General features: G+C 41.4%; 1 protein-coding gene across 1 annotated transcript in view; it reads right to left on the reverse strand.

The window, feature by feature from the left end:
* OTOA (otoancorin) overlaps positions 1-27,427 on the reverse strand; it is a 61,335-nt gene that overhangs the window by 18,385 nt on the left and 15,523 nt on the right. Inside the window, exons 12-24 of the mRNA XM_050966780.1 lie at positions 25,041-25,164; positions 24,252-24,467; positions 23,606-23,773; positions 23,108-23,248; positions 22,425-22,483; positions 21,830-21,947; positions 21,292-21,365; positions 15,025-15,160; positions 12,599-12,789; positions 9,753-9,846; positions 8,521-8,650; positions 3,490-3,677; positions 1,683-1,838 (exon numbers count right to left, since the gene is read on the reverse strand). Of these exons, the coding sequence (XP_050822737.1) occupies positions 1,683-1,838; positions 3,490-3,677; positions 8,521-8,650; positions 9,753-9,846; positions 12,599-12,789; positions 15,025-15,160; positions 21,292-21,365; positions 21,830-21,947; positions 22,425-22,483; positions 23,108-23,248; positions 23,606-23,773; positions 24,252-24,467; positions 25,041-25,164 (1,795 nt within the window). The remainder of the gene's footprint in view (positions 1-1,682; positions 1,839-3,489; positions 3,678-8,520; positions 8,651-9,752; positions 9,847-12,598; positions 12,790-15,024; positions 15,161-21,291; positions 21,366-21,829; positions 21,948-22,424; positions 22,484-23,107; positions 23,249-23,605; positions 23,774-24,251; positions 24,468-25,040; positions 25,165-27,427) is intronic.

Genomic DNA, 27,427 nt, shown 5'->3' on the forward strand with positions numbered 1-27,427 from the left:
AAGACTTGGTACCTCCCAGGACTGGGCCATAAATGAACACTTTACCAGAATAACCAGCTATTGAAGCATCTAACAAAACTTCCCAATTTCAATTTAACTGAAAAGAGTTAAATTATAGGTAATGTTTTCTCTCCCATAAATGGCCAGCACGAAGCATTGGAAAATTAGAGCTTTCCTGTACTGTGCTAAGTGTTTTATGTAGATGCTAAGCTATGCTTAATGATTAATCAGTATCACTTATTAAAATACAACAGGAAATATCAAAAGTGAAGTACTGTGTTAAAACGCTCCAGTTCCTTCTGTTTCCTTATAGCGCCTCTTCAGCATAAACATCTGTTACATAGATTCCTGACATTCTGCCAATGCTAGCTACCATCAACTTAATGTCATACGCTGAAGAGATGTGATGGTAAGACCACATGGACAGAAATTTGCTGCTAGTTGCACATGCAAATAAAGGATTTTAATCTTCTTCTATTCACTGTGTAAATCCTACTGGCATTAACGGGAGTTATTCAGGCATATTGAGAGAACAGAGTGAGTACTCGAGCATCTGAATGGAATAATTGTAAATAACAGATCACCTGTACAAGTGTCTGGATGCATTTAGTACTCCTGGGGACATTCTGTGCCAAAAAATTAATAATTCTGTGCATAATATTTTAAAATGATGCAAATTTTATTTGTTAAAATAACACTACATAATCACACCAGTTGCAATAATTCTGGTAATTTATTTCAAAATACCTGTCAGCAAGTATGTCTTTAACAATACAGATACACAAATTCCCCCAGGAGTAAAAAGTGTTAAAGAAACCCCTGTGACAACCTGGTTCCTGTTTCTCTGCCCCCTTCACCTTGCTCCCCGCCCCCCAAGCCCAGCTGCAGGGCCCCTCCTTGCCCAGATACCCAAACTCCCTACCCGCCCCGAGCCCAGCCATGGACTCTTCCAGCGCAGACATCCCCATCCCTATCCCCTCCCTCAAGCCCAGGGATCCAGAGAGGAAAACAGCCTGATGCTTGGTCCCACGCTGGCATGGAGTTTCCTTTGCGCTGCCCTCTCTTTCCCTCAGGGGCAGGCCATGCTGGGAACTGCAGCTGCCATGAACCCTCTAGCTCTCTCCCCCTCCCACCAGCAGCATCTTCAGTGTTCTGTCGGGTCCATCAGTCCCTAATGGTGCTTAGCAGCACTGCAGGCCCTTTTTGCAAGGGGGGAGGAAATTCTGCAGGCACAACATTAATTTCTGCAAATTCTGCATTGCATATTGGCACAGAATTACCCCAAGAATAATTTAGGGTGATGGAAGTAGTACTATTCAATCCAGCCTTGGTCAATAAGGCCTAATTGTTTTTACCAACTTGTGTCTGTTTAGAGACCTGGAAGGAATGAGTTGATGGTCTCATTCTAATTCGTAATGGGCAAGTGGTCAGAGCACAGTGAACATTATCACAATTGATATGTATTTTCACCCTCCTTGGTTCTCTCACCAGAGAGGCATAGAACCAAGTAGGCATGAACCTTTAACTACCTTCTCACCCTTAGAGGTGGCACTGGAGATCCTGGCTGAGAAAAACTGGAAGTGCAGCATGGGGAGCTGTATTCGTTTTGTAGGTGATTTCAGGTCTTGGAGGGTCATTCATCCCATCCTTTTCACCAGAAGTAAATTTAATAAAATATTTACCTGGACAAGAGTCCATTCTGTTTGTTGACTAAGTGCAGCAACAGTGTCAATAGAACTTAAATCTAGTGCTTCTATTTCACTCTCATTGAGAGCTAGAGCAATGCGTCCAAGGGAAACGATATGGTAACTCTTCCAGCCTGGCAATGCACCCCAAACCTTTCAAATAAATTAACATACAGCACATATTAGTTCATAACACTGGCTTACATGCTCCATTGTCTCTACTTCCGATTTTAAAGTAGTAATTAACAAAGATAAAATGCTACAGGCTGGATTGTGTGGTCTGCTAATCCCATTCTTCACTGTATAAACAGAGGTTGGACACTGCAGAGAACTGAGCCTTTCATATTTCTAGGGTGGTGATACTCAGTTTATCTAAAAATACTTACACTGTCACACAAGATGACTTCTGGTTAGTGAATATAAGTTGGTGGAATGAGCGAGTATGATTGGCCCTGTTTGTTTTTTTTTTTACCTTTTTTCTCTCAAATTTCTGGATTTTAAAAAAGCCATTATTCAGATTTTACTGATTTTCATCCGAAGTTTGGAAGTTCTGGAACTCTCCAGATGTGGCTCCCTGCTCGAGAAGGAAAGATGGTGACCTGGTCTCCCTCTCACAGAGTCTTCTGACTTGCTTGAGGACAGTTAGTCGCTGCTGCTTCACAGTGGGGAGTGAGAGGGACAAGGAGCTAGGTCCTGGCAGCTGAGACTGCCTGACTGCTGCAGCAACAGGCTTGCAAGGAGGGAAGCCTTTGTCATTGCTACATTGTGGTGAGTAGCAGGTACCCCTAAACCCACCGCCCCCACCACAGATACTGGGCACTCTCTCCTACACAGAGCACCCTGCACCACCTGCCCACTCACTGCCCCCCATGAGTACCAGGCATCCCCATCCCCCTATGCTACCCAGGGTTTGGGATTTTACAATGAAGTCCCTAATATCAAGCATAAGTCACCAACAGTAAACTAAAAAGAAAAGTTTTCTTTCTGCAATGGATTAGAGATAATAATAGCTTTGTAAACTCTTTCATCTCTCTTTGTTGCTTTTTTTCCCCTGTCTTCCCATCCCTCAATATTAATACCAATAATTATTTGGAAAACTGAAGTTAATTTTTGCACTGACTTTCCACCCATTTTTATACTTTTATAATAAACACAGATAAATTCCTGATAAATTTTAAACAAAATTACAACTGGAAATGAAGAGCCTTATTTATTAACTAGGAAAGAAGAGCATCAAGGTAGGGGAAAGGCTAGTAGCTTGCCTGGTATCATAACAAGCAAGCCTTCTTCAAGTTGTGGGTCTCTAATTTAACCTTCCAGTAGTGGCCACTTCTTTCCTGACTACAGATCTCCACTATGACCAGCTAATTAATCAAGACAAAAGGACCAACTCCTGACTTAGGGTTTGTCTACACATAGTTTTTGTATGATTTAACTGTTCCTAAACAATTTAGCACTCTGAGCCTGATTCTTAGAAGGCTGAGTTATATTCTTGGGTCCTGCTTTGTGATTTTTATTTTTTTAAGCAACAGTGAAAAGCTAGTAATAAATAAATAAAATAAGCATTTAAAAAGTGAAAACACAACCTGCACAGCAGCCAATAGCTCGGAGGTATTTAGCCAGTTGAATCTAAAATAATGGAGGATATTATTTTATGACTAATCTTAGATTACTTCCCCAATAAGCAATGGATATTATTGCAGCAGTAGTGATTATTACAGCAATGGTGGCTTTAGAAATGCATATTTCAATAACAGTAAATTAAATTATGTATGTATGTTTCTTTTGCAGACATAATAGCTACCTGCTTAGCTTTCTCCTTCAAGACAATAAGCTGGGATCTGTTGAAACTCATCACAGTCCCAAGGAATTCCATGTTTTTGGTAAAAGTATCTGTATCCAGGCACTGCAGTTCCTGAACTGTCCAAAAGGCATTTGCTTCTGCTAATTTAATAATCTCATCTGAAGAAGGAGCTGTGATTCCTGTGCAGTCTGGGAAGAAATCAAAACACAGACTGAAGAGATGACTTCTCCTGTAATCTCCTTGAAGAAAACTAACAAAAATGCAAAGCAACAAAGACTTGTGCTCTCTTGTTATGATGTTGATGTAATATGTATTAACTGAAGCCAGGACAATCTTGACATTAACTTAAGCATAAAATATTTTTGTAATGAAATAAAAATGCATTTAAAAAAAGTACAAGTGCAATTAATGTGCTTGTTACAAAACTAGTGTTCACCTAAGTTTAGGTAAACATTTGCTCCTACCCTGGAAAGCAGCACATGCTGGAAAGGAAAGGAGGAGCAAACACACTTTTTAAAACAATTACCATATAAAGGTATCTTAATCAAATGGAATTTGCATGCAGTAGCTAGAAAGAGCATCAACTGTTCTAAGCAGACTCAAAAAAATGCACCCTACATTATTAAGAATCAAATCCTGAGATAAAGTCTTCCATTCATTTCAGCAGGAGTCTTGCTTGAATCAGAACTCAATTAAGTTCCTTAGTTTGGCCTCAGTGTAAGTTTCCACCACTGTATTGTATTTTTGTTCACACACAAATTGCAACTGAATAAACCTGCCTATCTTTGTTCAAACAAGACTTGGTGAAGTCCAGCTCATTAGCTATTACATTCAGTAGCAGGTCTGAATGGGTCTTCAGTTTGAAAGGCACTGTCAGAGATGTATGACTGTAAGCCTTGCCTGACATTTAAACAAGGCAAGTAGATTGGTTTCCAGAACTTAAATGTGAGAGAAATGCAATACTCATGTCAAGCATGCTGTTAAAGTGCCAAGAATTAGGAAAACACTGAAAGGGATGCTTATTTACAATAGAAATGTTTGGTCTGCCAAATTGTATTGGTCAAATATCTGATACAAGGGCAGAGTCTGCTTCTTTTTTGTTGACAGGTTTCAGAGTAGCAGACATGTTAGTCTGTATCCGTAAAAAGAACAGGAGTACTTGTGGCACTTTAGAGATGAACAGCTTTATTTGAGCATAAGCTTTCGTGGGCTACAGCTCACTTCATCGGATGCACAGAATGGAACATATAAGAAGAGTATATATATACACATACAGAGAAGATGCCATGCCATCTCTAAGAGGCTAATTAATTAAGATGACCTGTTATCAGCAGGAAAAAAAACACTTTTGTAGTGATAATCAAGATGGTCAATTACAGACAGTTGACAAGAGGTGTAAGGATAGTTATCATAAGGAAATATATTCAAGTAGTGTAATAACTCAGCCATTCCCAGTCTCTATTCAAGCCAGAGTTAATGGTATCTAATTTGCAAATCAATTCAAGCTCAGCAGTTTCTTGTTGGAGTCTGTTTTTTAAGTCTTTCTGTTGCAAAATTGCCACCTTCAGGTCTGTTACTGAGTGGCCAGAGAGGCTGAAGTGTTCATTGGCCAAACCGGACAGTCTTTACGCAAAAGAATAAACGGACACAAATCTGACATCAGGAATCATAACACTCAAAAACCAATAAGAAAACACTTCTTATATGTTCCATTCTATGCATCCGATGAAGTGAGCTGTAGCCCACGAAAGCTTATGCTCAAATAAATAGGTTAGTCTCTAAGGTGCCACAAGTACTCCTGTTCTTCTTTTTACTGTGCATATTGACAAACTCTATAGGCTTAATATCCCTGATACTGATGCAAGGGAGATTCTAGCATCCTAACATGGTCTCTTATTAGCCACTCTCCTGTCCCTAATCTAGGAAATGATTGTACAATCATTACCAAACCAAACAATCTCTGAATATCTTCAAATTTGTCCATCCCCAGTAAAAAGCAGAACTCCACAGATGCTGCCTCTGAGCTGAGCTTCCTGAGCTAAACAAATTAAAGCAAGGATGTACAAAATAGCTTTGTACTTCGAAAGGAAGCAGAGGAAAGATTTATTTGAATCAAATAAAACTACAGCAGCGGGTAGAACCCTGAGAAGGATGAATCTGTGGGCAAACGGAAAAGCTGTTTGGCTTCTGCTGTACCAGGAGACATCACTGCTTTGCCTTTGTCCATAGTAGAAACTGGCCTCTTGTAAAGCTAGATTGTTTCACTCTCCTCCACTGCAAAAGGTCAGCTTTTCTTATGTAAATGTTGCCCATGCAGAGACAATACAGTTCCATGCCCTTTTCATGAAAACCTAATGTTTTTGGCCCCTGGAAAAAAACCTTAAGGAGTTAATTTCTTGTAACACACCAGCTCCGCTGGCAAGTTTGCAGATAGGAGTATTCATTACAATCCTGGCAGCATTTCCTGTGTCTGATGCTGCTTCATTTTTCTTGTTGCTATAATCAGATTTCACACTGATCAAGCATGAATGGGGCAGATATGTGAAAATGCTTAGATCTGACCATAAACACAATAGCATTTCATGACGCTGAGCCAGGAGACCTAGGTGTTATTCCCAGCACTGCCACTGCTTCACTGAGACACCTGGGGTAAATCACTTAATCTTTTTGCCTCGGATCTCCCCTCTGTAAAAAGTGGTCATAGGACCCTCACTTTTATTTTAAATAACATTACTGAGAAATACAGATTTTAAAAAATGACAGTGCTAAGCATTACTGTTGTTACGACAAACCCACAACTGGATATTCTGAAAGGCAAACACCGGGCCCATTAGTATGAAGTTTGAAGAGCAACGTTAGATCAGTGAAATCCTGAAGGTGTTTCCATAATAATCCTGTTTTTCAGGGATTTAGAAGTCTGTCACTGTAACAGGGTGGCTTCCCCCTTTAATGGCTAGAGGCCTGGGGCCAACCAACCCTAGTTACAAAGTGGACACACCTGAGCCCTCTAAAGAGCAGTAGGAATCTGCAAGAGGAGGGATGCTGAGGGAGAAACAAGCAGAGTCAGTTGTTGCTGGGAGCAAGAAGGCTCCAACAGGGAACCCTGAGTTTTTAGGAAACGGGCTCTAGGTAGGGAAGGCTTGCAAGGTACCCAGCAGGAGACTGGAGCAGAAGCTTTATGGGGATTTGAGAACTTTTATTTTGAAATGTTATGTTAATAAATCCAGCCACAGGAAGGAGTGAGCTGAATTTAACAGGAGTTTGTGTGTGTTTAAGAATCCTCTTGTAGGGGGAAAATGAGGCAAGGTGCCTGCAGAACAACTTCAGACCACAAGGGAACACTAATGAGGCAGATGACCTGGTGACAGTCATAAAACTTCACTTCTGGCTGAAACTTGCTATATGAGCTCTCTATAAACTGTGTGTGATTATGTTGCAGAACTTCATTAAAATTAATTCAGGCTCTCTTTCTTGTGTGTGTCTGAGGACAGCACAAACTGTCCACTTCAAGCCTCCCTCCAGCCAAATTATTCATACTTGTTGAAGAATGAAAGGCCTCTGCAGCACTGGAGCACCATGATAGCCTTTGGTGGGGAGCGTGGCAGCACCGGGGAGCTCTGCATTGGCTGCTCGTTGCCCATGAATGTAGAGGGGGCCAGTGAGGTGAGCCAGAGTGGCTTCTGGATCCATGTTACTCACAGACTTTAAGGTCAGAAGGGACCATCATGATCATCTAATCAGTGGAGTGGAATGGGGGGAGGCAGTGTACCGTAGACTAGAGCACTGGACTCAGACACAGTTCTGCACTGAGTTCTGTTTCTGATTCTGCTACTGGCCTTCTGGGTAACTTCAGGCAAGCCACTCAACCACTTTGTGCCTCAGTTTCTCCACCTGTAAAATGGAGATAATGATACTGACCTCTTGTAAATTTTTATGAGCTCCACTGATGAAAAGTGCTAAATAAGAGCTAAGTATTATTAATGTTTTGCTGAATTGAGGCAAGAATACATTGTTCCAAAACTACATTTATTGTTCCACCTTTGTATGTAAATACAGTATTATAAGGGGCAAATTCTGTTCTCAGATACACCATCATAAATCTGGAATCATTCCACTGGATATGAGTGGGGGTTCACACAGATCTAAAAGGTCTCCCAGCACAGAGCTCCATGAAAGATTGAGGCCTATACTATATTAAACAAAGAACACAGGATGAAGCTTTCAAAGATGCAAAAAGCAGGTAGACACCCAACTCACAATGCAAACGTTGTGTGCCTAATCCACATTCATGCCTTTGAAAATCTACCCAATAGCAGGAGCAGGTATGTCTTGCAGTTCATTAGACTACATAATTTAAATATTCTCCCTGGCTCATTGCAAGGGTAATCTTTTAAATTATCAGAGGCTACAATGAAGTTGTATACTCACATATAACAAAAGTATGTGTAATAAATACATAGGACAGACTTCATTTGGCACAAGAGTTTCTGATAAGCAAACAATTGTGTTTTTCCTAAAATTTATTTTAATCTGTAGCAACGAATATGGTCAGTTTAGACAGACCACAGTACACTGATGTCACATTCAGAACAGCTGAGTCAACATATACTGATGTCTGATAAAGGATTAACTGGGCAGCATCTTTTGGCTCAACATTTTGGCTCTCTGCTGTCTTTCTATTCATGAAACTTTCACTTATACTAAATGCGAAGCAAAATAATTCTAAGATGCAAAATCTGTATGCAACCAGACACGTTTCAACACTTGTTTAGCAGTGTATTTTTAATGGAGTAAAGCATTTCATTAGCTGATCATTAAAAAGATAAGCATGTTAATGGTGAAAGTCTTTGCTCTAATGTTTCTAAAAGACTGAACCTCTTTAAAATACTTGGCATTTTGCTTTTTGTCCTACTGCTTCTCAAAATGCATTTGACAACAAAGATACCATTCAGTTTGCAGCAGCATAGTCAAAAATGTCACCATTGTCAATCCAACACATTGACGCTGGACAGGTACCAGTGAAATACTCACCAGTTGTGGGATCAGATGCTCTAATGCTAGTACTGGAGTTGCGAATAGATTCAAATATAACGGATAGAAACTCTTCAGGTGGAGACGCTGGCCGAGCCATCTTTGCTATTTGTAAAATTGTATTTGGGAACTTAAAGATGGGAGATAAAAGCAATAAGACATTTTCAGAACTCCCTCCCATTTGAAACAAAGCAGTCAGGATGTGACAAGGGGCGAGAGCACTGCCTAGGCTCCAGTGAACAAACGTTAACCACAACTCAGCACCACCACCACCACCCCTTTGTTACAGGTGTTCAGGGGATAGGACTGTAAATTGGCTCCTTGCAGCTAGAGGGACCATGATTTGGGGGAGGCTCCTGTTACATGAGCCCATGACTGGCATGAACCACATGCTGGAGGGAGTTTTCAATAACACTTCTTGCTGATTTCAAACTTTATCCCTTGAGAAAATCACCTTCCCGACTGCACCCTTGTCTGGCTTCTCCAGAATAAATTCATCAGATTACACAGATATATAAAAGATCACAAGATTATAAAAATGAGGGATGGAAAAGTAACCACTTAGTCCACCACCTGTGAGAGCAGGATATAGTCCCACATCAGATATTACTGATACTACATTAGCTCTTAGCTGAAGGCCCAAAAGGTATAAATCGTCATCTGCCTATATAACTCACACGGTGGGTGAGGTAATATCTTTTATAAGAAAAATTTCTCTCACCAACTGAAGTTGGTCCAATAAAAGATATTACCTCACCCACTGTGTCTCTCTTCTATCCTGGGACTGACAAGGCTACACCTATACTACATATATAGTTCATAGTATGCTCCCACTGTTAATAATGGGTTAGAAAGAGTTTAAATCCAAGTAAGGTAACTCTTCACATTTGGATAGCATAATGGGGGAGCAGGGAACACTGCACTGTATGAAGCTTTGAAAGCATGACAGGCTGTGTACAGATCCATAAACATATAATCTCTTCACATATAACAATGTGCACTTACCTATGTACAAGTACAGATAACTCTTTAGATTATGGGCTAAATCCCAGGAGTTTTGACTGAGTAAGGAATGCAGGACTGGGCAAAAATATTTACAAGGTTCCTTGCAAGTAGAATTAAACACTCACTAAGTACTGGAATGCCTGTATTTTAAATTGAATTACAACATTTACTATAGTAAAGCTTTAAAATAATCTTCTAGAATCTTAAAAATTAAGATGAAAAGATACCTTTTCAGCAAGGACTGTTAATTCATCTTTTGACAAAAGAGATACGAATGGTCCAATATCCTGTGTTGTTTGAGCCGTCCAGTTCTTTGGTATGCTGAGAAATTTTTTTGGAAAATTATACACAAAATACCAAATGCCTGCAATACCACCCTGACTCATAACAGTACTAAATCTGCATGTGTGTCTTATACTGTATACAGTCGCAAAGATAGATGCCTCTTTACCAAAGTGACATTCTGGGTTTTAACATCAGATCACATTTCCCTGGTTTATGGTGAATCTACAAAGCTGTCTCTCCCTCCTTAGTTAGAGAGTGCTTTCCACCCTCTTCATACATCTCTCTCAGTATTTATTGCGTGCCTATTACCATAATATCTGACGAAGGATGTGCCTCCCTCCTTTTAAAACCTCTGTTCTTTTTAATTATAACAGTCTATCATATTACACAGCACCAAAAGTGAGTTAGAAACTTCATAAACAAAAATAGATGCAGTCCCTGTCCCACAGAGCTTATACTAAGTACTCAATCCTCCAAACAGCTAACTACCGGAGTAACTTTACTCACATGCTTAAATATTTGCAGGATTGACCCCTAAAAGTACACAGGCCTGATTTTAAGAGGTGATGAGCACCTGCCACTTCCTTTGACTTCCATGAGAGTTGTGGGTGCTCAGCTCCTCTGAACATCAGGCCTATATACGTTACAAACAGCAGTGTGTTGCTTACTCTGGAAAGATAAAACTTATTAATACACAGGCCCTGGAAACTAACCAGAGATTGTGGCAATCTCTTTCTGATAATGCTGTCTTTATAAAAGAGGAAAGGAAAGCGACAAAAGCGGGCAATAGCGGTAGAGTTAGCTATGCATAATTTTAGCTTCATATTTTTCTGTTGTTCTATTTCTCTCTCCTCTGTTGTACTAACAGTGCACGGAAGTGTGCACTAGGACCTATGGGCCTTGGACAAGTCTCGCCCAATGAAAGCCTATGTTGTTTTTATAATTCTAGAAATGAATTCTAGGAATATGTACATCCTGCATCTCTAGAAATGATGTTCTGAACTATTCATTGGAATGTTGGTACTTTATGCAGTTAAGGTTCAATTCTGCAAGACGCTAAGTACCCTCAACTCACTACAGCAGTGCTCAATACCTTTCATGATTGTGTCCTTAGACACTAAACTGACTGATGTTAATTCTCACAACCAGATAGTACGCAAGGAAAATAGCTGCACTGCTAATGTTCAGCCTAAAATTTTTCATAGACGACAGCAGTTTGATTAACAGATCCATTACAAATATTTTGGACACTCATAGAAGACATTTTATTTGGGAGTCTAGGATTTGACCTGTTATCAAGATGCTTGTCTATATAAGAATGTTACTCAATGAAATATACCAAGACATGTTAATGCAATGAGGCATGGTACATTAGCCTGAATGTGTGCCAAGATTGAAAAGTGCATAGGCATTATATTTTAAAAGCTGAAAAAAAAACAGTGTTCAGTAAAACTGACATTCAACTTACATTTGAAAAATAAAGTCATTTTTAATACTTTAATATATTCAGTTCCAAGCACTTCATTACCAGAAAAATACTGACATTTTGGTGGAAATTCAAATAAGAGCAACAAAAAATCATAAGCAGACTCAAGTGACTCAATATAAGGGGGAAAGATTGCAAGCACAGCTTAGCTAAGTGATGACTAAGGAGCTGTGTGACTTTGTGTTCAGGCCTTGCCTTCAAACATGAGATTCTTCCAAAGGGAACAAGAGACCACAAGAGAAAAATTGTGTATTCCTATAATGTGGGGATTTGGGATAGTTTTCTCTGGATAACTGATATATGAGTTAGGTTCAAATTAGTCTCCTAGTATGACAGCTATGAATTAACATTAGTGGGGCTCACACTTTGTTGCTTCTTTAAACTGCACTAATTGCACACACTTGGGGCTCCCCTTGCATCTCACTTCTCCCCTCACGCCCCGCAAGCTTCCTGTGTGCTACCATCCCGGTCCTCTCTGTTTCCTTCTATTTGGCATAAGGGACTTGCTGCAGCCTCCCCACACCTCTCTCATACCAGGAACTCTGCATGCCCCACCCCCTATTCTCTCCTCCCCCTATTCCAAGGTTTCCCCTTCTCCCCCAGTGCCAGAGGCTGACTCTATGCACCCCCATTCCTTCCTTCCTCCCATACTAGGGTCTTCCATTCTCCCCCCGCCAGGGAATCTGTCTGTCCCCCACTCTCCATGCTCCCGCCCCATGTCAGGGGCTCTGTGTGACACCCCATTCCACCCATGCCAGGAGCTCTGTGCTCCTCTGCCATTCCTTGGGCTCTGTGTGCCCCCTCCTTTTCCACTCTTCTTATTTCTCTTATGTCCAGGAGGTAAGTAATTCATCGTCATCGTGTTCAACTCTATTGGGAGGATAAGCACAGATGAGCAGGGATATTGTTATGCTAGAAGACATTAACTGGTGCTATCAACCAATTTTGATCTTTACAATTCCAGAGGTGCTTGAAGCTGGGGCTCTGATGAACAGAGGGTAGGGCCTCTCTGCCCCTTCCATTTTCCCCCTTCCAATTTTCCACTTCCCCCAAAAATCAGTAAGGTTCTGCCTATCGGTTCCTAGAACATTCTCTGAAATGTTGGAACTGATGCATCATTCAAAAGTTATCATGTTACAGGCAAACACAGAAGTGCCATCAGTTGAGTGCAGGGCCTTGCAAATTCAGACAGGTACATAGGGTTAGGATTTTTTAAATGCAGATTGTTTTGGACAAAGCAAATGGTGAGTTTTTATATGGATTAACCCCAGCAAAAGCAAAACTGCATGTCTAATATCTTACCCATATAACTCAGTAAGTCTGTATTTAATTTCAGTCTTCTGTTCATGGCTGAGCTGTCGGCAGAATCTGAATTGGTGAAGGGCTATTGCCATGGCCCGCAGGGATATTCCATCGCGTATAGCTGCTGGAGGTAAATGGCAGATTAGATTTCCAAGTATGTCCATGTCATATTCATCACTGATGGAACCGTTCTGAAACAAAGAGGCCAAAGTTGATGTGTTTACCTCACTGGTAGAGTTAATACCAGGTATCGTACTGTGCAGCCTGGGAGTTTCAGTACCTGTTTGCTCACAAAACAATGTAAGATGCGCAGGTGGGTTAATCCAGTGACTCTCAACCTTTCCAGACTACTGTATGCCTTTCAGGAGTCTGATTTGTCTTGCATACCCCCAGGTTTCACCTCACTTAAAAAATACTTGCTTACAAAATCCAACATAAAAACACAGAAGTGTCACAGCACACTATTCCTGAAAATTTGCTTACTCTCTCATTTTTATGATATAATTATAAAATAAATCAACTGGAATATAAATATTATACTTACATTTCAGTGTATAGTATATAGAGCAGTATAAAAAGTCATTGTCTGTATGAAATTTTAATTTGTACTGACTTTGCTAGTGCTTTTTATGTAGCTTGTTGTAAAAGCAGGCAAATATCTAGATCAGTGGTCTACAACCTTTTAACACACAAGATCACTTTTTGAATTTAAGTGCAACCCAGGATCTACCCCGCCCCTTCCCCAAAGCCCTGCCCTACCAACTCCATCCCCTCTGTCCCTGTTGCTTGCTCTCCCCCACCCTCACTCACTTTCACCAGGCTGGGGTGAGGGTTTGAGGCTGGGGCCGAGGGGTTCGGAGTGTGGGAGGGGGCTCCGGGCTGAGCCTGGGGCTGTGAGTTAGGGTGCAGGAAGGGGTATGGGGTGCAATCTCTGTCCAGTAAATACTGAACCAAGCAAAACAACAAGTATAGATCTCAATTAGAGCAAAATTCTGCCCCCTCCTCCATATCCACTGAACAACCATGATGCAACAAAACTGGTGCAGCTCTGCCATGTGGAGACCAGGGATTAAGGTTTCCTGGAGTCTGTGTTGGAATGGGTGGGCACAAACCCTGAGTGCCACAGAGCCTTCCTCTGCAGGGTCTCTCCCTGCATGCCATTGCATTGAGGATTATTGCGCAGAGCATGGGATGTGTGTGACGGGATAAGCATCTGCTGCTACGTGGATCAACCAGCTGATTTCCCCTCATACAGCAAGGCTGCAATAGCAGGAAGACTGTTATAGCCTCAAGGTTTACAGCAGCAGTCACAGACCAGTGCTGATGCAATTTTGCAGCCTGGGAGAAAAGGCCATCCATTTCCCTCTCCTGGGGAATACCCTGTGCCTGGTACAGCTGCTCAAGATCAGCAAAGGCTGGAGAAACAGGATATGTTTCATAGTGTAAAAACTTTCCAAGTTTGTGCTGTCCTCACCAACTCAATCCATGCAGCAATGGCTTCTCATGCGAATACTTTGACCACACAAAGGGATAGAATATAGCTTTTAAGAAATGTTTACGTCTTGGACGGAGAACAATAAAAATCATTGGGAAGAAGAGAACATAAATATTTGTACAGTTTAGAAGAGAACGCAGCTGGATAGATACTGATATGCTTATAAGAAATATAGTACTAGCTAAAACAGAGAGGAACAAGCAGGAAATATAGGCTCTCTTTTGCTTTAAATCAGAGTGAAGGAATTTTATTTGTTGAGCTAAACAGCTTTAGCCCATAAAGAAGCATTAGCAATAATCCCCCTGAGCTGCACCAAAAACAACTCTGCAAAACCAGGGAGTTGCATGAATTTTTGGCCCTTCGCAGCCATCTGACCTTTGTTTTGAACAAACAGGCAGGCTGCTAAGCCAGTATCTACAATCTGCTATGGGGCTTGCATGGTCCAGAACATCACACATATTTTGCACTAGCTTGGTCCTAAGACTAGAGTGGACTAATGCTTGGCTCCACTGGAATTTCTACAAGGCAATTTCGCTTACTCCTTAAATATAAATGCCTCTTTTTTTCAGCACGTGTAGACATGGACCCAATTCTGCAGTCCTTACTCATGTGTGAGTCAGAAAGATCCCAACTACACTACAAAGCTAAGCATGTGTAAACGTGGTTAGGGAACAGTTGGGGCCTAGCATTGTTGTAACATATATCCTGTCCACGGATTATAAGGTCAAGCACAATATGAAATTGCAAGTACTGTGTTAAAGTGAAAACACAAATCTGACAAAGCCACAATGCAGAACTTCCCACGCAATGTTAAAGTAGCACTTATTTTCCCTTGTGAGGCAGAAACCATCCCAATTGAGGGTAATTGCAAAAATGGCTTTTGTTTTGTTGCACTCTTTTTCCCCACCCAAAAGAAAAGTATCATGCTTACCAGACACTCCTGTACCTTCTGTAGGACCATATTCTTTTTGTGCGAGTTTACAATCATAAGATCCAGTTCAGTCTTCCCCAGACTTATCAGGAAAGGGACACACGAAGTGCCTGAAATGGATTCCAGATACTGAGCACTGGAGAAGGAGTTAAAAAAACAACAACCACTTCTTAGTTTGTAAAGCTGAACTTCAGCTATACCTAGTACTGCATGTGAAGACCACAGTGACAGGGCCACATTCAGAGATGGGTAAGTTGGCATAACTTACATACTGAGGAGCTAGGAAAAGGTGTAAGTTAAAGTAGTCTCCACTTACACACAGGGGTGCTGGAACAATTTTTATAGTAGGGGTGCTCAGAGCCATTGAACCAAAGTGTAAACCCTGTATATAATGGAAACCACTTCAAGCCAGAGGGTGCAGCAGCAACCCCAGCTCCCCTAGTTCCAGTACCTACGTTTATACCTTCTTCCAGCTCTTCAGCATGTACATCAACTTATCTTCCCTTAGCCCACGTCCAGACTACAGCCTAAAATCGATGTGCTTAAAATCGATTTTATAAAGCAGGTTTTATAAAATCGATTTTGTGCATCCACACTAGAGGTACTTACATCGACGTTGAGCGTCCATTTTCCCTGGCGTCCATCTTTTGCTTGAGCGTTGCACTCTGGGTACCTATCCCACAGTTCCTGCACGGGTCCCTGCCCTTTGGAATTATGGGTTACTAGCCCAGTGCGTGATGGGATCAAAGTCCCCGTCCTGGGTGGTTCTGGGTACAGCTTCACCCCGCCCCCCCGTAAACGGCACACAGTCAGTTCGCGCTGGGTGGTTCAGGGAACGCGAGAGCAAACCGCGGCGAAGCTGGTCTCCTTTCCCGGTTTGCTCTCACGTTCCCCGAACAAGCAGGTCTCCTTCCCTGCGGTTTGCTGGGTGGTCCGGGGAACGCGAGAGCAAACCGCGGCGAAGCTGGTCTCCTTCCCCGGTTTGCTCTTGCGTTCCCCGAACCCCGAGCAAGCAGGTCTCTTTCCCTGCTGTTTGCAGGGGGGTCCGGGGAACGCGAGAGCAAACCGCGGCGAAGCTGGTCTCCTTCCCCGGTTTGCTCTGCGTTCCCCGAACAAGCAGGTCTCCTTCCCTGCGGTTTGCAGGGTGGTTCGGGGAACGCGAGAGCAAACCGCGGCGAAGATGGTCTCCTTCCCCGGTTTGCTCTCGCGTTTCCCGAACCCCAAGCAAGCAGGTCTCTTTCCCTGCTGTTTGCAGGGGGGTCCGGGGAACGCGAGAGCAAACCGCGGCAAAGCTGGTCTCCTTCCCCGGTTTGCTCTGCGTTCCCCGAACAAGCAGGTCTCCTTCCCTGCGGTTTGCTGGGTGGTTCGGGGAACGCGAGAGCAAACCGCGGCGAAGCTGGTCTCCTTCCCCGGTTTGCTCTGCGTTCCCCGAACAAGCAGGTCTCCTTCCCTGCGGTTTGCTGGGTGGTCCGGGGAATGCGAGAGCAAACCACGCTGTGCAAGCAGGAAATGGAATTTCAAAGTTCCCGGGGCTTTTCCTGTTTACCTGGCCAGCAGAAGAGTACCTTTACCTGTGTAGAGCGGCCACTAGAGCACTGTGGGATACGTCCCGGAGGCCATTAACTTCGATGTCCGTCCACACTATCATAAAATCGATTTTAAGAAATCGATTTTGGGGTTACTCCTCTCGTTTAGATGGAGTTCCAAAATCGATTTTAGGGACCCTTAAAATCGATTTTATGCACTCTGTAGTGTGGACGGTTACAGCTTTAAATCGATTTAGAGCTCTTAAAATCGATTTAAAGCTCTAGTCTGGACCTGCCCTTAGACAACGCCAGAGTGGGCGTAAGCAGCTCTAAGGCAGTCTCAGCTTAAGGGAGTCTAACTCAGGGGTTCCCAACCCTTTTTTTTCCTGAGGCACCCCCACAACATGGTATAAAAACTCTATGTGCCACTGTGCCACAACTGTTTTTCTGCATATAAAAGCTAGGACTTGTGTTAGAGGGTAGCAAGCAGGGCAGTTTGTCTGGGACCTCAAGCCATAGGGGGCCCCGTTAAGCTAAGTTGCTCAGGCTTCAGCTTCAGCCCCAGCTGGCTGGGCTTCAGCCCTGCATGGCGGGGCTTTGGCTTTCAGCCCTGGGCACCAGCAAGTCTAATGCCGGCCCTGCTTTGCGGACCCCCTAAAACATGCTTGCCCAGGGGTCCCCGAGCACTAATCTAACTTACATGTAGCTTCTGAATTTGGCCCACAATTATAAATTTATTACCTCATTCAAGCATCACTGTTCATGTCCTTCTCTGTAAGGTTCTATGAAGTGGTGTTGTAGGTTCTTTGAGCTATTTTCATTATACCTAGAGAGGAGTTTGAAGTAGAACCCTGGATAGAAGCTCTCCAGAATATTGGGGAAGTTCAGACCTCATCTGTACTTGGTGGTTGGTTCAGTTCTCTAGAATGGGTCAAACCAAACTACTGGATTTGAGCACCTTTGAACTGTGGGGAAATCTGGAACCCAATTTGAACACTATAGCTTGGACCACTCTCTCATTATAACACTTACAGTTGAGGGGTTACATCAGTAACACAGGGAAGATCACAACCGAAGAATAAGTGTGTGCATGTTCCTATATGCCAGTATCTTATCCTGAGCTGAACTTTCGCAGGTCATTATTTCATAATGGTAAATTAATCCCTGTAGGTATTTTGGAAGCCTCTCCTCAAAGCAGTTACTGGCTGTGAAATTAACTTTCTTTAACAAAAATCCCTCCCCAGAACTAAAATCTGCCTTCTTACCTACAAGAAATGAAGGGGGAGGGGGCAGGGGAATAATATACTGTTAACTTTCAAAGGAACACTCAAAGTGCACATCAATATCACCATGTGAGCTTTTCCTAGTCACCCATGTCCTCCTCTCTCCCTCTCTTTTTATTGGGTCTCCTTGACTCTCCCTAGTTGTCACGTCAAATCTAGATTGTATGCTTTCTGGGAGAGGGACTATGTCTCTGCTGGTTCTCTGAGGTGCCAAAAATAGCAAGTGATATTAGAATATTTCATACAGATTTTCATTGGGCTTCATTTAGAATAGATATGTTCTGATGGTATTATTGGATCTAAAAATGTATCTCAATTGTAAGTGCAAATGGAAAAAGTAGGTGGGAGTTCATAAGATGTCACAATAGCCTACAACTTTTTGCCTGCTTGGAAAATAACCGTGGAAAATAGGTCAAATTGTTTTCAATAGTGAATGTTAAGAACAAGAAACCCAGACAGAGAAACTGGAATAGGCCAAACGAACAGGGCTTATTGATATGGTTCAAGGACTATTGAAATCATGCTTAGTAAGATATGTGGTGCCGGAAATGAATGAACAAAATTGGTACGGTAGATATTAGATCTAACTTGTGGGCAAAATAATGAGGAGACTTTTTCCTTTGGGGGGGTTAATAAAAAGAGATTTTTGGAAAAAAACAACTCAACTCCCAACTCATCTCTCCCAAACACATTCCCCACACTCTCATCTCTACCCATCTCATTACTTTTTTAATGAAAGGAAGGCCAGCAGGCCTTGTTCATGTTTTAGGAACTTTGTTTTTCATCTGAGATTCCTGAACCCAGTCCTCAGCCCATCAGTGGGGTTACCGAATTACCTGCACTGCAGTGGTGCATAAAATATCCTGTTCCATTTCCCTTCCCTTTGTGTTATTTTCTGCACCCTTATTTTCTCCGATTATATCTCTCACTCTCTTGGCTTTTCATTAGCTCCTGAAATCAACTGCATTGGATCGGCACAGTGAGATGAAATTACCACAACCCTGCCCTGTCTAAGGAGAAAAGGCCCAACCAGATGACATCTCTGACTGGAGTGTGAGCCAGGATCCAAGCTCCAGGTGTGGTTGACTTGCCAGCCAAAGCATCCATACGTAACCCTGGTGTAGATGTGCGGGCTTAGGTTGGAGCGCAGGCTTTAGAACCCTGCGAGGTGGGAGAGTCCTAGAACTCAGGTTGCAACCTGAGCCCTGGAACCTTTACACTGCAATGAAACTGCTTCAAGCCCAGAGCCCTGCAAGTCTGAGTGAGTTGTCATGAGCCAGCTGCACGTCTTGTAGTGTAGACATCCTGTATCCTAAGGGGAGTGAGAGCTGCTGTAGTCACAGGACTTGTCTACCCATTTTTATTTTATTTGGAAATAGATAAGACAAATGCATGAACATAAAGCTTATAGAAAGTTTCTACACTGGCAGCTCTCTTTATTGGTTATTCATTATATAGTATAAAAGAATGGGTGCAGGTTCTGAAAAGACTCCTGAGTTGGCCAGAGGGATTGCTAGAGAGCAATGCAAGCCTACCACTGTCAGGGGCGGCTCTAGCTTTTTTGCCGCCCCAAGCACGGCAGTCAGGCAGCCTTCAGCAGCTTGCCTGCGGGAGGTCCGCCAGTCCAGGGCTTCAGTGTACCTGCCACCGAATTGCTGCCGAATCCGCGGGACCGGCAGACCTCCCACAGGCAAGCCGCCGAAAGCTGCCTGACTGCCGCCCTTGCAGGGACCGGAGCACTGGTGCATGGAGCTGCCACTGACCACTATCACCCTGTCAGAAGCAGTGTGTGACATCTTTAGAGACTCAAATTGCTGACTACTGACAGGCCACAGAAAGATGTTTGAGAACCACTAGTCTGGAGTGCTCCCAGTGTCTTCCTATGCTGGAGCAAAGGACCAAACAACATCCAGTTTTGAGTTCCCATATGGCAATGTGCTGTGTTATCTCTAGACAACTGGACTGACTAAGAAGCTTTACTACATAATGACCACTGTGATAAAGTCAGAATACATTCCAAAGTCACCCTTTGCAAGTGAACTCCTCAAAGGTAGTTTTTAATTTATTTTATAAAATCAAATGCAAGTATGTAGCAGAGCTTGACAGCACTACCAGTGCAGGCATGGCCAACACAGCTAAGTTGAACAGAATATTTTATAGGGGAAAAAGCACTCTTGTAAACAGTTAACACAAAAACAATAAATCCTCCAGTTGGCACCTTTTAGAGGACTCTAAAGTAAATATAGCTGCAAAAACCTACAATGGAGGCGAGCATTTCTCATCTCTCTAATGAGTCAAGATGCAGTGGGTGGATTACTGATAAGAATATCTGGAACATGTCACTCTAAGAAGGGCTGCCAAATGAAACCAAAGTTATATGGTTTTCCATCTGAGTGGCAGACAGCCTTTTAGAATTGAATCAAATCCCAAAGCTATGCCAGCCAGGCTCTCCAAATGTTTCTGTGCTTTCAATAAGCAGTCCTGTGAAGTCAAGAGTATCAGAGTATACCAGCTGTTTCTGATGGAATAGAGAAGATGACGCAACATAAGGGGGTCTCTGTCAGACATGCCTGGTACCAGAGTTTATCCAAATATTTCCAAGAAAAGTTTTTTTCCCTGATAGAAAACCCTCGCCAACCAAAAGGAATTATTTACATTTAAGTCAGAAATTTTAGTTGTTCATTACAAATTTCATGAGCGGGAGGAAGGAATGGAGAAATGAACCACTGACTTTTTCACCCTGCTCTTCCCCGCCCATCCTCCAAAGAGAGAGAGAATGTTCCCAGCAGAATAAAACAGAAATGTTTTGAAAAATTAAAAAATATTTTTTTTAAATTTGTTACAAAACCCCATTTCACTGAAAATTTCAAATGAAATTTAAAAAATTCATTTTTCAAATTTTTCCGTGAGGCATACTAAACTCTCCCACCCCCAACAGCTCTACTTTGTAAGGCAGACATCACAAAATGTCTGTATTGTTAAACAAAAAATAAACAAACAAATGTAAGTGAATTTAGCAATTATGAAAGGTGATCAATAGAAAGGCCCAGAGAATTAAGTCATCTGTTCATTCATAGAGCAGGTATAGTGTAAGCTTTCCACACAATACCATGTCAATGTGCCTCAATCCTGCCTGGAGAGAGACCACTTCAAAAGGGCAAGAAGGCAATTCACTCTTTATAACAGTTCTACATGCATCAATAAATTCCAAGTGTGATGGTTCTCATGAAGTGACTGGAACCAGGGATTAAAACTGACATGCTTCACACAAATCACTGAACACACATCAAATGGTAACAACTTTTGGTTGATACTGATTTGGCTGGAATCAGTGACTTACATATAAAACTATCATTTGCTTGAGTCATCCACTTCTCTGGCACTAAAATGGTTAAGTAAAAAAAGCTGTTGAGGTTTAAATGGAACATATTGCCATGCATACTACAGGAAGAACTTACGGAAGCACTGATAAGAGAAAGGGAGGGATAGATGTGTTGGAGGCTTTCCAAAATTTCCAGGCCAAACAGTTAACCTGAAAACAAAATATTTAGAATCTTAAGACTTATGAATTCTGAGGAAGAATGCAGATATGATGTTTATTACATTTTAAAAATTAGCATATGTAGAATTATGCTTATCTTCAGAGAGGTTTTTCATGCATGCAATTTCTACAAAGTTGTTTGTAGCTTCCTCTTCCTGCGTGCCAGAGATGAGTGCCATGTTTGGGAGCACATAAGGGTTTGTAAGAGTTTTAAATAGATTATTCATGAATTAGCTCCAAATCAAGAATGAACTGCAGGAATTATTCTGCAATTAATTCTTGAACTACAAATGAAATAGTGAAAATTGAATCTGTTAATGGACAGTTCACACAGAAGATCTGACATTCACTGAAAAAAAAATTATGAATTCACCCTGCTCTAATCCACCTACAGTTTGTGTATTAGATTACATATCTAGACAAATATACACACACTATTATGATTCCAATTTTACCTGATATGGAGAAAGCAATTGGAGATTCTTTTCAAAGAATCTGAAATTATTTAGAAAAGAGTTGGTGCTCATACGCTCAATCTGCTGGCATGTTACTCCTTTCACCAACTGCCCTATACTGATAGAGAGAACAACACATGATTTCATGAATTTGTTAGCATGATCCAGGGCAGAGGATCGTCATCTCTTTCATTCTACAGACCAAATCCCAAGAACGAAACCCTTCTGGACTCCTCTTCATTCCTCCCCACCCTTGTGCCTTCCTCTTCATTTCACTTCCACTCCCCGCCCCCTGCCTCTTCGTGGCCTTCTCTGATAATGAATCATTAAAGTAATCAGAAAGCAGAGCTGAGCCTAAACTGAAAAATGTTGATCAAGATCTTTGGGGGTCTTTTCATATATCTTTTGAACTTAAGGGCTCCTCTTTATGAGAAAGATGAATGGGCTTGGGGTCCCATAAGAAGAAAGGTGCTATATAAATGTAAAATATTTTGAGAGTTATAGAAGACTGTTTGTTTCATTGCCACTCTGATAACAAAATGAGGCTTCCAACGCATTTCACCTGGGTGTGAAACAGTGAGACTAGTATCCATACCTTAAGAGGTCAGCGGGAGCTGTTGTTTTCTTAGACAATAATTCATAGAGAAACAAGGCCTGAAATTAAAAATACATGATAATTTGTAATTTGTATGATAGCTCAAGAAAATACTGTAGTATCTTTCGTATGAATTTTAAAAGCATTAAACATGATTGTGATGATCATGATATCTCTATATACAGACTACAGGATTGGTTTCAAATGCAAGTGGCAATTACACAAAATGCAGGAAGAAGAAATATGTGGCAGAATCTTGACAAGCTTTGTGCCTAGTATATTAAAGAACAGTTTATTCTTATATAAAATTCCTTATAATGCTGACCAGGTCAGTGAGACCTTTGATTTGGGTGTCATCAAAGCATATTTGGATTGATTCCTTCCTTCTACCTATATTCTCCAGTCTCATTCTGAATTTATGCGTCTCTATCTCTACTCTTCCCATTGCCCAGTAAGCAACAGAACACACCTCTGAAAATGGAGTTGGAAAGGAAAACAATAGTAGATACGACGTTTTTTTCTATTGGAGAAATGTGGCCTCAGATCCTAATCAAGAGAGAACCCCTTTAAAAATTAAAAAAATTGTCTTGAAGTGTTTTTCCGTATTTCAGAGGAAATCTAATTTTTGTATTTATAACGGCATCAGTCACAGTGGAAATGGAAATACTATAATTACTCATTACCTGGCTCTTTCGTAATTCTTTTTCTTTTACTATTGAAGAGTTAAAACCAGTTTCCTTCCATAAATCAGAAAGACATACTTCTTTAAAAAAAGCTCCTTGTATATCTGTAACTGCTGAGGAAAGATCTCTAGATGCAAGCATCTAATAAAGACGAAAAAAGACAGTACATGGGACTTAGAGTTTATTTCCAGATTCATAGGATTTGACTAAATTCTTTCAATTCAATGTAATATTCCTTAAGAGACTCCAGGTAAAGAGTTGCTTCATTACTCAGAATTAACATGTTACTGAATGACAGAGGGTAAAGTACATAACTTTTTAAGTGCATTTGGCATTTGAGAGGAAAACAGAATACAAATAGGAAGTAATTATTTCGGTGAACAATTCAGCCAAAATCCACATGTAATTTCAAACCGTGTTTTCAAAAAATCATGTTCTGCATATAAGGTCATTGTGCTTTGGTGCAGATGGAGAGGGGGATTAAGAATTTACTATTACCTTAGTGAGGATACCTTGCTGTTGTGCAGGTGATAAATCAGAGGCATACTGGGATAAGGTGCCTCTAATAACTTGAGAGAGCTCCTTTGGGTTCATGTTGTAGAATGATTGAGTACTAATTCCAGTCACCAAAGCACCCATTTGACTAATGTTATAAAATGATAAAACCTGTACAGAGATCAGAGGAAACAAAAGGGGAAGTTTTCAAATCCACGTTTAGCAGAAATCTTTAAAGTAAAACTTCAGAACCATTAATACTAGATGTGCAATATGTTTCTTGTCTAAAATTCACCTTTGGAATGTAGAACCTCCAGTAATAGTTTTAACATTTTTTAAAGTTGAGCTAGTTGTGGCAGCAACTCAAAACTGAAAGTAAAGTAGTGTACTAAAAATCACATTCTTCCTATGTCAAGTTACATCTTAGGCACTATATTTTCCTATTTTGTGTTAAAACACTGTTTAAACAGAATTTTCTGACCAGCTCTGTCAATGACAGCATAACAGAAATCTTGTACTGAGAATACATTATAGAGTAACTCTGGATTCCAAACTTTTCAAAATCAACAGTTGCAGTTGAAAAATAAGGTTCCTGCACTTTGTTTTTATTAAATGTGATAAAATTATATCAGAAAAATCCCAAATGTACCTTTTCGTAAGTGAGGTATTTGCTGGATAAAACCATAATTTGGCTTTTTGCCCATCCAGAGACTTGGTTTAATGTTGAAATTGCATTATGCACGGCTTCAGGTGACAAAGAGTCCAGCTGACTTGAAGTCAATCCAACCACTGCATCTGACAGAGACCCAAGGGTATCATTCAAGGTCTGGTTTTGCATTGCAATGTCTAGGAGTTGAGCTTTGAGCTACATCAAGAAAAGGCAGATGCAGAGCATGAAATTGTATTTAAGAGCAGGGAGGTTTGCCAACATGTAATTTCCATTGTTACCCAAACATTATCAGGGGTTTTCTGACTAACCATCAGCAGCAGAAGCAAGCATTTAGCAAGAACCAGCACTGGCCTGCTAAAAACCAGGGTTGTGAGTTCAATCCTTGAGGGGGCCATTTAGGGCTCTGGGGCAAAAATCTGGGGATTGATCCTGCTTTGAGCAGAGGGTTTGACTAAATGACCTCCTGAGGTCCCTTCCAACCCTGATATTCTATGAACCTACTTCACAGAGATCCTGAAGTAGACCCACTGATGGCAAATAGATATGAAGAGTGAGGAAACAGGCTGAGAGGACTAAATGCTGTTAAAAGCGTCAATGGGCTTTTATCTTTTGCATTACTTATTTGAGTACTTTTTTATGTATCTCTTGCAGGTCAGTGATTTGTCACTCCTTTCTTGTTGGATTCTAAAGAAGAAATTTATCCTAGAAAGGGGAGGATGAGAAACAGATTAGCTAGGATACTTCACACAAGAGTGAACAAATACACACCTTATAAACATCAGCCTGGAAGCCTCTCAGTTGATTGCATTTCATCATTTGATGAAGTAAAACCCGTGCCACAATGGCATCCATTTGTTCCATATTATCATAAAAACAAACCAACAAGCCTAACCTGTATGAGACCAGAAATGAGTTAGCTAATTGCAGATACATGAATGCAGCTCCTGTGCTCATAGTCTTTAACTAGCTTTCTGATCACTTCTTGCTGTCACCAACACCTTGAATTACAATCTTTATAGCCCTGAATGGTCCGAGACCTACACTCTCTTGTATTCTGTTAAAATCAGTTGGGAAGCACTTGCTCTCAGAACTTAGGTTCATGATTCAATATGTTGTGGCAGGATTCTCTCAGTTGAAGGAGCCCACTTTTGGAACTTGCTCCCTTTGGAAGGATTTTGGGTACAATCCCCACTTTAGAAAGGTTGAAGGGGTGGACAGGATGCTCTCTAGGTGTCTGACAGGCTGAGTTCCGATTAGAATTATTATTTTAATACTGCTGGGATTTCACTGTATTGTATAATTAATGTATGTGCTGGGCATCTAGAGTCTTGGATAGGTTTTATTTTATCATTTTAAACCTAAATGAATAAGAATCTACCGTGTTTCACATCTAGCATAGCTCCCTACCCACCACACAGGCAGAGTTATGTGGCTGCCCCGCTGGACGTAGATTTGTTCAACAGCAGTTGTAAGAAAATCCAATTGACACCCAACAGAATGACTGTAGCCATTTGCAATGCTCTGTTGTACTATTTACCCTCACAAGACAACCATTTTCGGAGGCAGGGGGAGGCAGAGGTGATGTTTGATTAGGGGGCTGGAGCACATGACTTATGAGGAGAGACTGTGGGAACTGGGATTGTTTAGTCTGCAGAAGAGAAGAATGAGGGGGCATTTGATGGCTGCTTTCAACTATCTGAAAGGGGGTTCCAAAGAGGATGGATCTAGACTGTTCTCAGTGGTACCAGATGACAGAACAAGGAGTAATGGTCTCAAGTTGCAGTGGGGGAGGTTTAAGTTGGATATTAGGAAAAACTTTTTCACTACGAGGATGGTGAAGCACTGGAATGGGTTACCTAGGGATGTGGTGGAATCTCCTTCCTTAGAGGTTTTTAAGGTCAGGCTTGACAAAGCCCTGGCTGGGATGATTTAGTTGGGGATTGGTCCTGCTTTGAGCAAGGAGGTGGACTAGATAAGTGATTCCCAAAGTGGGGTTCATGAAACGTTACAGGGGGTTTTCAGGAAAAAATTCCCTAATAGTGGACAGAGCTGTCCCTAGGGATTCCAGGCATCATGGGGCCAGCAGCCCAGAGCCCCTAGACTTCCAAGAGCTAAGCAGACCAAAGCAATCATATCTATAACACTGAGATTTAAACATCAAGACTCCTTATAAGAAACGGAAAGGGAGGTGAATATTTTTTGCTGTTTTTAAAATTAAATAGGCAACTAGTATTGCTTTTTAAATTATTATGAAGAACAAGTTTAAGCTTTTTTGTAACGTGTGGTGTTTACCGGGACTGCTCAAGACCTGAATGCTTGTGTAGGAGGAACTCTTTTGAGTGAGATCTTGGAAAAGTGAGATCTTGGAAGAATGTTGCCGTTTTCATAATGTAATAAAAATACTGTAATGATAAATAATTAATAATAAATAGTGTGGAATAAGCATGTCATAAAAACAAATTTTATATTTCCAAGATCACTGCTTTTATAATTTATACTCAGATACAGGAGAAAATCCCTGGAAAAATTCATTTTTAAGAGAGGGTTCGCAAGACTTGACGTGCTAGTGAAAGGGGTTCACAACCTGTTAAAGTTGGGGACCACTGGACTAGATGACCTCCTGAGGTCCCTTCCAACCCTGATATTCTATGATATTCTATGAAACATGCTTTTGTTTCCTAGCATGGGCAGGGCATACAACTGTGTGTACGGCTGAGGATTACATGCCTAATACGCTTCTGGCTGAGTCGAACCAGTAACTAAAACTATATTAAGAACACAATAAAGTTCAAACAGTTACTGCAAGCTTGTAAAGCTTAAGTGTTCTACAAAGCTTCGCTACACACTGTTTCACTCAGCACCCTCCTGGTTAAGTATATAGCAGAGTTTCATAACATAGAAAGAAAAAAATCTGTCCACACTGGTTAGGAAAAACACGCTGTGAACAGCCATTTCCAGAGGCATTTATTTGCTGAATGCATGATTTCAGCTGTCAGATTGACAGGACCTTTGTGCATCAGCCACATGGACACATTTCACCTGATGGTCATATCATAGTCATGGTAAAATATCAGCGCTCTCTGATGAGCATTTTCTACTTCTACTGCACTTACAGTCAATGATTAGTCATCAAATGAGCAAAAAAGGCTACAGTA

Source organism: Gopherus flavomarginatus, chromosome 9 (genome assembly GCF_025201925.1).
Source record: "Gopherus flavomarginatus isolate rGopFla2 chromosome 9, rGopFla2.mat.asm, whole genome shotgun sequence".
Lineage (NCBI taxonomy): Eukaryota > Metazoa > Chordata > Testudines > Testudinidae > Gopherus > Gopherus flavomarginatus.